The 12529-nt window shown below is 41.2% G+C and overlaps 1 protein-coding gene across 2 annotated transcripts in view; it reads left to right on the forward strand.

Annotated features, from left to right (window-relative positions):
- The first annotated feature begins 887 nt into the window (after positions 1–887).
- Positions 888–12529, forward strand: part of pkd1a (polycystic kidney disease 1a) — a 92206-nt gene continuing 80564 nt past the window's right edge. For both annotated transcript variants that reach the window (XM_085460039.1, XM_085460040.1), the window contains exon 1: positions 888–1420. In XM_085460039.1, the coding sequence (XP_085316165.1) occupies positions 1149–1420 (272 nt within the window). In that variant the 5' untranslated portion in view covers positions 888–1148. The remainder of the gene's footprint in view (positions 1421–12529) is intronic.

Here is a 12529-nt window from a genome sequence, read left to right on the forward strand (position 1 = left end):
ACGCAGAATAAGTCCAGCTTTGTGTCTTTTTTCATTCTAGCTGAAGTAGGGGACAAATCGTTTCCTTTTCACCTACGAGTGTTTTGTAAGCCCAGAGTCGATCACGACCAATTGGCCAATCCACCACCTTTCATTGTTTATACCGTTACAAAAACAAACATCAAAACGAAAAATCACTATGGCCGATGGCCAGTCCAGCTCTGCTCTAGAAGGTTCTTTTTTAAATGCCCACAAAGAAGGTGGTACTGACTTTTCATTTCTTTCTTTCTTTATTCATTAATTTACCTCTGTCTCAAATGTTTTCAAATGTCTTGCTTGCGTCAAATTTAAAATGACCATATATTCTCCTCCCAAAAACCGATAACAGAATCAATAACATTTCCTACTCTCAGCGTTTCCTATGCTTTCTTTCTACTAATTGTAACCAAATGTAGGTTTTAAAGTGGCTGCATTCTGCTTTACCTTTTGCACAGCATCTCAACTTTTTTGAATGTAGGATTGATCGAAGCTGTGTTGCCAGTTGGGCAAGTGAAGAAGCAGTCGACTTTTTACTTTATCAGGAAAAACAAAAAGAGAATACCCATGAATCTTTTACCCAGGCCCTCTAACAAGGAGTAACCCTCATCAGAGAAAACTTACCAGAAATCTGAGGCCTGGTTACATGTGTTTATTTCAATCGATTATTTTGGCAACTTGAAAAAAACTATATATTTTCTAGCTGTTTTATTCAGTAACTTTCACTTTAAATGTTTACCCTTTTTTTTAAGTGGTAATCAGTCTAACATTGTATTCATTCAACTGAGAAGGAAAAGTAGGCTATTCGCCAGGTCACAGTGGCGGCTCGTGGAACTGCATGATATGGAAAAAGGGGGAGGGAGGAAGTTCTCCAAAACTTTTTTTCTCCTCAAAGGATTCTGGAAAAGCTCCGTTACATTTTCAGGGGAAGGGGATACGAGGAGAAGAAAAACAACGCTGGGAAAACAGACAGATAACGGTGTGAAAAAGTTAATGACTTCTTCTGTTTTTGTCTCCTTATATGAAAGCCGTGGAAAAAGGACGCGCGTGTTTTTGCTTTTGTTCCGAGCATTTTGTTCCTTCCCAGACTGTGAGGACTTACACCATCAGAGGCGATGAGATGTGAGTGAGCTATGCCTTGTGGAAATGGACAGACTTTATCCAAGCGAAAACATGGCGTCTGCCTCCCGAGGTTTAGTTTCTTTTCCAGTCTGCTTGTGGCGCTCTGCTGCTTGGAAGTATGGGGCTCCGCGGCGCAGGCGGACGGCGGCAAGAGTTGCAGTCCCTGTCCCGTTAACTGCAGCTGTCCACTTGGGCCCCAGCAGTCCTGCGTCGTCAACTGCTCCAGCATCGGGTTGGAAAGGGCCCCTGCGGCGGAAGAGATCCCGCTGGCCACCAATGTGTTGTAAGTAAAGAAACCAAAACAAGCTGCACAGGATATGAATGCACAGTGGAGAGTTTTTCACCCAGTTTGACCAAACTTATCACCCCGGAAAACAAGCGTAACACACGTAAAAGTTTAATTCATCTGGGGTTCTTGTCTATCAGCCCGCTTGTTACATCCCCATATGCGTGTACCCCATTATTCCTAACAGCTAATATGACGTGAGTTTTTGATTTATTGTTTATGCTGCTGTTCTGTGGTAATTAAAGGGGTCAAATGTTTAATCAATTAGATCAGCTGATTGGAAAATAGTCAGACTTAATCGTTGTGAATCAAACGAGCAAAAAAACTTTTAAAATGTGAGCGTTTGTGTCTCTTCCTATGGAACGCCAGGACTGCCATAATGAATTAATTAAATACACCATTAAATAATTAATTAAATGTGGCAATAATTAATTAAAATTGGAATTAATTAATTAAATAAATAGTTATGATATATGTAATTAATTAATTATTGACACATTTAATTAATTATTTATGTATTTCACGTTTTAATTAATTATTGACACATTTAATTAATTAATTATTGACATATTTAATTAATTATTTATGTATTTCACATTTTAATTAATTATTGACACATTTAATTAATTATTGACACATTTAATTAATTATTGACACATTTAATTAATTATTTAATGATATATTTATTTATTTCATTTTGGCAGTCCTGACGCCTGGCTCTCATCATGAAATAATTTTATCTGTCAGCCTCACCCATCAAACTCAGGGGGCGGGGTTAACGCTGATCGAGTCAAAACCATTGCTTTGGCCTGGTGGCCATTGTTTCTAGCACACAACCGGCATGTGGAAGCTAACAGAACTGAGCTTTGAAAAACCCTGTTTGTGTGTTACCAAATACCGTTTTAATATTTTTTTAGCCGAGAATGTAGTGGTTTAATCTTCATGTGTCTGGTCGGTTTGTCAAGATACAGCCTCTTTGCAAAAGTGTTTCGATGATTTCGGAGATGTCGTCCCAGTCTCACGGCAAAGCGTGGGATAGACCCGCTCGCCTCGCAAGCAATCCCACCGACAAAGCGCAGGCCCCGGTACACAGCTGTAGTAACCCCCGCTGACTTCTTTTACAGAGGTTATATTTATCGGTGTTTTATTTCCTGATGTTCTTATGTGTCCTACGTGTTTCAGTCGCCAATTCTGAATTATAACTAACATTAAAAACATGTTTAAGGAGGAGAGAGAGCAAATAAATCTGTTTAACATCTGATCTTTGGGTTTTTGTTCAGTAATCAGCGTGACCTGTGTATAAACGCATAAAAGAGATAACGTTGGTGTTTCCGTCATGTAGTAACTGCTGGCTTTAACTGTACAAAGGTTGTTCGACACTATGAAACACATACAGACTTCATGATGTTCGGCTAATATTTTTATTGTGAATATTAATCATGCTGACCTCGCTCTGTACACCACGCAGCGAGGTCAGCATATCCACGATATCCTCAGCTCCATGAGTTAACACAAAGTTTCCCAGCTGACTAACTGCCAACTATTCCAGAGACGTGAAAATATACAGCATAAAGAAAAGTGTAAGAGACTCAGCAGCAGATTAGAATAACAGTTTGTGGCGTGAATAAGACACGGCGGGACCACGGAGCAACGTTCAGAGTCATCTTTATTTACATCTCACCACACCACAACACCCCCAAACCCCTCAGTCCCCGTGTTTTTAACTAGGCGGGCGTGATTAAGGATGCCGTGCAGGTGCGTCCGCCCTCCCTGCACGGCACCGCAGACCACGCCCCACCACATACCCCCATCGCCCGATTGAGGCCGGGGAGCCATCCGGCCGAACCTACTCCCCCACCGCCAGTGGGAGAGGGAATCAGCCCGGACAGCTGGCACCCCCAGGCCCCGGCCAAGCGACGGGGAGGTGCGAGTTCAGGCGGCCGCCCGCGAATCCAGCGGCGCAGGCAAAGCTGGTTCGGAAGTCGGACACGTGACAGGTGCACCCGGCGCGGCCGGCACAAGCGTGAGCCCCAGCTCACAGGTGGCTGGGCAGAGGTGTGGCGTGTACAGGCCTCTGGTGGTGGTGAGGCCGGTCTGGCGAGCACGGCGATCTCAAGCGTGGCGCCCGCCTCGCTCGCCAGTTCCACTCGAGCAAGCTCCCCTGGCACTGGGACCTCCAGCTCCTTGCGCGGCCCCTCCGTCACCGCTGTCGCTCCCTGCTGGAGCAGCCCATAGCGCGACTCCTCCGTCACTACTGCTCCCTCCGCCGCCACTCCCGGCTCGAGCAGCCCCTCGTGCAGCTCCTCTTTCTCCAACCGGCGCAGACCCTCGCGCACCTCGTCTGCCGCCTCCGGTTGGAGCGGCTCATCCACCACTCCCGGCAGGAGCAGCCCTTCACCTGGCTGTTCCCCCTCCTCCGGCAGGCGCAGATCCCCGCGCGCCTCGTCTGCCACCTCCGGCTGCTGAGGTGCCTCACGCGGCTCCTCCACCGCTTCACTGTCCTCGGGACACACCTGTGGGGGTGGCGCCCAGAGCAGCGCCGCCAGCTCCCCAATCCTTTCCAGGTGCCGCTCGGACTGGTCCTGCAGCTCTTCCTGCTGGCGACGCACCTCCGCCGCCTGCTCCCGCTGGGCGGCCGCCATTTCGGCCACCCTCTGGGCCAGCTCCTCCATTCCCTGGCTCCGATATGGACCCGCCGTGCTGCCTCCTGGGTTTCGGCACCAATGTGGCGTGAATAAGACACGGCGGGACCACGGAGCAACGTTCAGAGTCATCTTTATTTACATCTCACCACACCACAACACCCCCAAACCCCTCAGTCCCCGTGTTTTTAACTAGGCGGGCGTGATTAAGGATGCCGTGCAGGTGCGTCCGCCCTCCCTGCACGGCACCGCAGACCACGCCCCACCACACAGTTATACATTTAATAAATCACCAAATGAATCCAAGAAACGAGCAAACCTGTTCCGACAATTTGAATTTGTATTCCCTCAGCTGCAGACTCGCTGCTGTTTAAATGTTTGAAAAGGAAGATTAGATATAAACAAACGTCAAACATAGACTCAGTCTGCCTTCACATTTGATATGAGGCCAGCACGTATAGTGGCCTCAGCAGGCTATTACTGAAATACACGTGCTATATCATAAACTATGATATAAACAGGGAGGTCCTATTAACATGTTTAGTTTTAAAGGACACCTTCCTGCCTTTAGTCTCATTCATGAGCAGTATTCGTTTTCTTCTAACATCCAGAAGTCTGCACGATGTGTTTCATAGTTTGTAACAAGCCTTTGACAGGTAAACATAACATGACCGAAAAAGCAAAAAAAAAAAAAAAAAAAAAAAAAAAAGAGAGAGAGAGAGTGTTGACATAAGAAGAGAAAATGCTCTCAATTATGGAGACAGGCAAATGGTTCATTTATGTTTGATGTGTGTTTATTCCTCCCTAAATATCGTCGGTGAAGTTCGCCATGCACGTCAGATTTTCCTGCGCATTTTTATACCTCTGCCAACAGAGAGAGAGAAAAATCACATTCTAACAGACAGCTGGTGCTTAGAATACAGTTGAATAACTATTAAAAAACAGATGATATTTAGATGATAGTTCAGTCTAACACATGTGCCAGTGAACCATTAAACGTCTGTGAAACTATGCAGTTATGAAACGTAACTTTAACCTCAGCCAAACCGATTTGCTCAGTTGTAAATAAAACAGCGAAGTAAACGTGACCCGACAGACAGAACCTGAGTGAATGAAGTCCAGCGTTTAACCACTGAGAGCTAAAACTCAGCTGAGGTTTGAAAGCTGTGTGCCGGTGATTGGACATCAGCCGCTGATAAAGCTGGCTCGCCTATAAAGTGCTCTGTAAGGAAACAAGCTCCAGCAGCTCTGCGCTCGGGGAAAATACTATATTTACTTATCTTGTGCAGTTAAACTGTGACTATCACCAGGTAACGTAGGCGTGTTTCTTGAATTAGCAGCAGGTGTTAAACAGCTGACAGATGAGGAGGAGGATGCATGCAGGTAAACTGAGGGTCTGCTGAGCTGATCGCTGGTTTCGTGAGAAAAATGTCAGCTCGTTCTTTATGTTACAGAAGCACAGAGACACAAGACCAGGCGGAAAGAGACGATTGTTCGGTGAAAATGAGAATCTGCGAATGCAACATGTGGAACACGGAGAGTGGAATATGTAAACAAACCGGTTAATGTACCCCCTCGGTGCGCTCTGCATGCTAACTGTTAGCAGAGCTAGTGAAATCTCTGAAAACATCTGAGCACTTTTGCAAACATGTTCTATGTTGACAACCTGACCAGACATACGGCGCGACATTCGCGGCTAAAACACTGTTAAAAGTGTAGCTGGTGACAGAAAAACGGCCTGTGATTTGATCTGCATTCTGGGATAACTGGCTGCCCCAAGTCTACACAAGCAATCGATTATCTAGGATCGACCTGTTTTGACTTACTTTGCACAGCAACCAATCAAATGTTAGAGAAGCTGCATGGGCAGCGTTAACCCCGCCCCCTGAGTTTGATGGGTGAGGCTGACAGATAAAATTATTTCATGACGAGAGCCAGGCGTCAGGACTGCCAAAATGAAATAAATAAATATATCATTAAATAATTAATTAAATGTGTCAATAATTAATTAAATGTGTCAATAATTAATTAAAATGTGAAATACATAAATAATTAATTAAATGTGTCAATAATTAATTAATTAAATGTGTCAATAATTAATTAAAATGTGAAATACATAAATAATTAATTAAATGTGTCAATAATTAATTAATTACATGTGTCATAACTATTTATTTAATTAATTAATTCCAATTTTAATTAATTATTGCCACATTTAATTAATTATTTAATGGTGTATTTAATTAATTCATTATGGCAGTCCTGGCGTTCCATATCTTCTGCTTATTAAACTCAGTGGAAATGTGTCATTCCTTTGTTTTGGGCTGTTGGTGGAAAAAATCCTGTTAACTAACTACTTTTGGCTTTAAGTTTCTGTTGTTTGTTTGTTTTCCCCCTTGGTACGTCATGAAAATATTTATGGTATTAGCATTTAATTATCCAAGTAATCGATACAGTAATTAGCAGATTAAACATGAATAAATTGTGGCGTCCTGAACGTATAAGTGCGCTGACAGATGTGGAGATTTGATTAAGTTGGCTTTGATGGTCTTCAGGGTGCACCAGTGTAGTAAAAACACAAACAAAGCCAAAACTGATTGGAAAATAAATACTATGTGGAGGCAATCAGACAATAATGAGAATAATAATAATAATAATTAATACAATTTTTGTTTACTTTTTATGTCAAAAGAAGGACTGACTGCTGGTGACTGTGCGTGCGTGCTTTTGCGTGCGCGCATCTTCCCCCCCGTTTGTTGGTATTAATAAGTTGGTGACCAGAAACCAAAGGTGGAGCAGATCAGACTTGAGCCTCTGGTGTAGCTGCAGCAGAACATTCTGTTCTGTGCGATGGAAGCCATATGTTATTCATTATTTATTTTTACTGAAACTACCTTTCTTTACAGTATTTAACTTAAGACTTTACTATAAATACCAGGCACATAATCAGTGCACTCTGTGTTGGCCAGGTCTTGCTTTAGGACACAAAATGAGCGCTATAATTTTGTTTACACAGAGTTTTATAAGTAAATAAAACTCTGGAGGTACACTGGTTGTATTTGTTGTATAGAGGGCTTCTACTTTCAGTTGGATCCCCTATTATCACCTGACCTTTAGTGGTAATGTTTGCATAAAAGAAGAAAAGTGGCTTGTTTAGAGACAGATAAATTAGAGACAGACTCTGCTGCACTGTCTGTCTGTGATTTATCTGAATGTTAATGTCTCATGTTGGAATTTGTTGGAGTGTTAATTGCATCAAAGTAGATGAACCTCCTTAACCCTACTGTACCAGCGGAAGTCATACGTAAAGGCGGCTGGCTGTGAACTTAACTGTCCTTACTAATTTAGCTACTTGTGTCCTACTCAATAGGCAGACACATGTGGTTGATAGCAAATATTTTACTCAAAGTTAAATCTGATTTCACAGAAGGCTGAGACATTCAGCTGGAGAACTTGGTAGTGTTCATTTAATAATGCTGCAGGCTGAACTTTAAAGAATAATAAAGGTCATTTACTTGCAGCGATTTCTGAATAATGGCCTTTGGTCTGTCTGAGGCAGAGAGATGACAGTTCAGGTCTGGATTGTTAGCTCTCTTAAAATCATCTTTGTCCTTTTAACATCTTTTAGTAGATGCAGAGAAGAGTCAGTAAGGCTACTGTGAATCTCTACAGCATGCAGAGCAGGTCTTACAGGTCTTTTTTTATATTAGAAATAGCTTTTCTATTTAAGAGACTATTACCAGACTTAAAAATGTAGCCTCGGAGCAAATAACCACCACAAAAATGAATAGGCAGTGAATGATTTGTCTGTCTTAAAGTGGTGTCAGGCTAGTTTATTGTCACTGTTGTATGTGAATTTGATACCTTGGAGGAGCCGACTACAGATTTGAGCTTGAATAGATGTGAACTCAGCGCTCACAGTAAATGACTGTCCTTTAGTCATCCACAAGGAGCGATGCTGTAAATGATTAGTAGATAACGGAGCAAGCGTGTTTTTATTTATTTTACTCTTTAGTAATATTGTCCTTAGTCCTCTTTGCATAACTGTGCATCCACTTTTCTATCGGTGCACATTTATTAACATTATTTAGCTGTGGGAAAACTGGATAGGACCCAGTGTAATGCTGTAGTGTCTCACCATGAAATTTAATTTAACTGTGGCTGGCTTTAGAGAGCATTCACAACTTCTCTGCTTTGTGAGAGAGAGATGCAGGAAAAGTCTCTGTGATCAAGCTATAGGCGTAGGGATGCTACCCTGAACACATGCTGTAGGTCTAAATGGATTTTGTGCCTTTTCCCTATTTAATTTCTACTTTTCTTTCAGTAAAAATACCACATTTCCATTTGAAGAAATTGCTAGGAAAGAGCTTTTTTTTGCCACCAATTCTTTTCTCCTTGCCTTCTCCAGTCCTTTCTAATGTGTCACATTACTGCAAAATAACTGAAGCAAAAATACGTCAGCCACACCGAGACTTTAATAAAACTCATTTCACATCCATTAAACACCAGCTCCTCTCCATTCTGTCTATGCCCCTATCTGGCCCCAAATCTAAATGTTCTAGACACACCCTTGGTGGAAAAAAAAAATCCAGTGGCTGTGAAATATTTTAACATACTGCAGAGTGCAGTTGGAGAAAAGCATTCCCGTTACACATCAGTCCATCTGCTCCAACCCACACACATAATAAAATCTCTTAACACTTCATACGGAGAGTTTTGCAGTTCTGGGACATACTTGTAAAATGAAACTAAGGTTTTTTTAAGTGCCGTTGTTTTGTTTGAATATTCTTGGGACGCACATCATCACATTGCTGTACGAGTCCCGGGACATAAGGCAGAGAAAGTGAACTGGAAATGTTTTCAGTACTGTAAGTTTTTGTGTGTGTGTGTTGTTTCTGTAAATAGCTTGATCAGGCAGTAATATAAACTTGCCTTTATTAAAAAACAAAAAAACAACACACGAGAAGACTAACGTTTGGCTCTTTTGACCATACACTGTGTGGGTATGCAATACTTTTTGACATCGTTAGGTCGTACTTGCACTCCAGTAAGCACAAAATACTTTCCGTTAACTTTTATTGCAGCTGAAACTGAAAAGCAATGCTGTGCACTGATGTTTGTAGCTATAGCTGTAGGCTCCACGCACTGGCATTGTCATTGAAGAACGGTACCACAGCGCACCAAACAAAGAACGTAGTTATTATTCGGGCCATGTAACATGTAAAGTAGCTCTTCAGTTCTTCAGCATCGTTACAGACTGTGTTTTAGGCAGTAGCATAGTTTGTTTGAAATTTAAACACACTTGTGGTCATGCATACCTTCTCCTATCTATTCTGCCAAGGAGGATTTTGTGGTGTTGCCATGACAGCAAGATGCACATACACATACAGCCCCACTGTAGGCAGGCCGATATGTTTTTAAACTACTTTATTTTCTGGTTGTGTTGGCTGTGTATGGGTCTTGGGGCTTCGAGACAGCTTTCGAACAGGTGAGACTGTAAAATCAAAAATTCTCTCACTGTCTCCTGCATTGCCTTTCCGCCCTCATCTCCAGATCCAAAGGTGGTTATCGGTCTTACAACCACCTGCATGCGCGCGCGCGCACACACACACACACACACTGAGTGACTTTAATAAAGTGGGAAAGATTGAATGTACTGACCATATGCAGGGGAGATTTTGTTGTGTTACCATGGCAAAAGTAACTGATGACATCACTAACAGAAGTGCAGACATTCCAGGCAGTTATAAATAAGAGAATGAGGAAAGAACCAGGGAGAGAAGAAGAGCCAGCTCCCATCCTTCCTTTCACTGTGTATGCCTGCCCATGCCTTTAGCTAAAAAAAAAAATCCTCAGAATAAAGGTTGCTTAACTCAAAGCAATGTATGATGGGTGCCAAATCCTTAACGGTTCTTAAATTGGCGAATGAAATTATCAGCGCTCGTAATTAACGATACCTTGCTTTTAATGTTTCATAGCAGCAGAAAGAAAGAAGTGTGTAGCTTGTCTCAGCCTTCATGCACTCAGTACTTTTCTACCAGGGGTGCCAGAAATGTCTTGGTTTATCATTAACTTAGTGGAGTGGCGGCAGGCTGGAGAAGAAAGTCATGCATCTGAATGTTGATGTTTTAGCAGTGAAGATTGCTTAGGGTGTTTTCTCAATTGTAAGTTTGCAATGTGCTCAGGTATGTTATATCGCTATGCACAGATTTATTTTATAATATGGTAATCTAACCCTAGGTCTGTTTGGAAGAGGTGGACTTATACTCCCCATCAGAAATGAAAGCTTGTTGTGAACAAAACATAATTTAACATAGATGGTAGCAAGAAGCCTTTTTTGACTCCTCAAAAATATCCTTGTCGATCTTTTATCTCACATCTGAATAACATGAGTTTTGCAAATGGAAAAGATTGTGTGGAGAGTCATATGTGCACACAAAACAAAACAGCATTAGGAAAGTCTGCATAGTAAAAGTAGCTGTAAAAACTGTATCAACATTGTGAATAGGCTAGCATTTTTATGTACCTTTTCTAGACTTATTGACCTCTCAAAGTGCTTTTACAGTACATACTTACCCACCCACACACATGCACACTGTATTGCATCAGGGACAATTGAAGTTCCTTTTACTCCAAGGACACTTTGACATGCAGGATTGAAGAGCTCAAGATCAAACCACTAAACTTTTGATTATTAAACGACCCGCTCTTCTCCTAAGGCGACATTTTACTCCATACGACTTCAGTGCAAGTCACCTCAATTGATGATCAATGAAGCACCAATTCCCAGGAGCAGTCACCTCAAGGCGCTTTATATCGCAAAGTAAATACAATAATACAAATGTCCTGTGGATGATAATGAAAGTGTACTTGAGGAGGGAATGTTACTGCATGGACTGATTGCAACTAATCAAGAAGCACCTTAAAATGTTAGTTTGTAGTACTGCAGGCCTTTTTTCTCTCACAAGTTCCCACCAAAATACACTGCTCTGTCATACTCAAAGGCTTATTTATACACATGTGGGCATCGTTCACATAGTTGACTGCAATTTATCCAGCAAAACGTCGGCCAGATGTGTTGTGTTCACAGAGGAAAAAAAGCCTGAAAAAGAATGCACACATGCAGACTAGGAAGTAACAGCGTAACACAAAGAACACAATACAGTTTTTACTTAATAGTCACAATTTTCTTCTTTTGAGAAGACATAAGTTCTTAATTTTTAAATACTTTTCGGTTATAAATAAATTCTATATTCCAATACACTACTCATAAATCAAGTTAATTGAGATAACTATTTTAACAGCAGTCTCACACCACAAACTGTTTCCTGAAAGAGTTCATTTTAATCTTCAAAATCCCTCTAAACAAGTAAATGAGATGTTCCGTCACATCAGTCACACCGATCATGGTTGTTAATATGCAGAGAGGGGTTGATAGAAATAACTATGCTTAAAAAAAAGGGAAAAAAATGGCACTAGTGTTCTTTAAAGTTATACTGCACTCAGGATTTACTGTGTTCCCAAGAAATATTTAAATACTAAAAAGCATTAAAGATGGTGGTGTTTATCGTAAAGAAACAATAGCAATAAGATTCTAGAAAAATACATTTGTTGGTTTTAAATTAGTAAAAAACAGAACAGATGTACAGTTAAAAATGGGCAAGAGAGAAAGTTCTTGTAAACACACTTGTGGCTTAATATGTAGTTTGTTATTAAATTGGACATCATCTGGGCATGGAATAATTTCTGCAATAGCTGTGGTAAAGCTTTCCTTTTCCCAAGCCTTCAGTGTATTCATGTAACCGTATCTGTGATCCTTCACAAGGATCAAAATGATTATTTCATTATCTTCTTAAGAGAATATTGTTTCAGTAGGTTGCTGGCATGCTTGGATCTTTATCCATTACACTTTATCCTTCTGTTAAAATTTTTTGGGGTGATTTCTTTAAGTTGCATCCAGAATTGTGATTGCATCAGTGCATCCTTGCTCACCTATAAATTAAGAAAAGAAAAAATAGCCAGAGTTTGATGTTCATACCTCTAGTCTTCCTGGAGTTCTCACACTTGCATTCTTCACACAAACTTCTATCACACTTATCTAGACTTGAATGCACTCGGGTCATAATGACTCACTCTGAAGCTGCTTTTTTTCCTTGCTACCAATTTTTCATCTTATTCATCGTTTCTGTCACATTACTCCCTCTCTACACGTACAGCACACTCAGTGATTCTGTTTTGAATGGTAACTTAGTTGAATCTGGTAATTCCTATTTCCCAGAGTGATACGTGCTGCTGTGTCTCAAATCCAGTCTGCCTGGGTCTTCTTCTGCACCTTATTTTCACAGCCCTCCTGTTTTTGTTGTTGTTGTTTTTTTAAGTGCCGCACTTATTATTATTATTATTATTATTATTTTTTTTTTTTTGCCAATCTAACAAATAGTGCAGAGAAAAAGCTGTATGTGTG

The sequence above is a fragment of the Copadichromis virginalis genome, linkage group LG6 (genome assembly GCF_057382275.1).
Source record: "Copadichromis virginalis isolate Kocher_CV1m ecotype Utaka linkage group LG6, C_Virginalis_male_GT1.1, whole genome shotgun sequence".
Classification (NCBI taxonomy): domain Eukaryota; kingdom Metazoa; phylum Chordata; class Actinopteri; order Cichliformes; family Cichlidae; genus Copadichromis; species Copadichromis virginalis.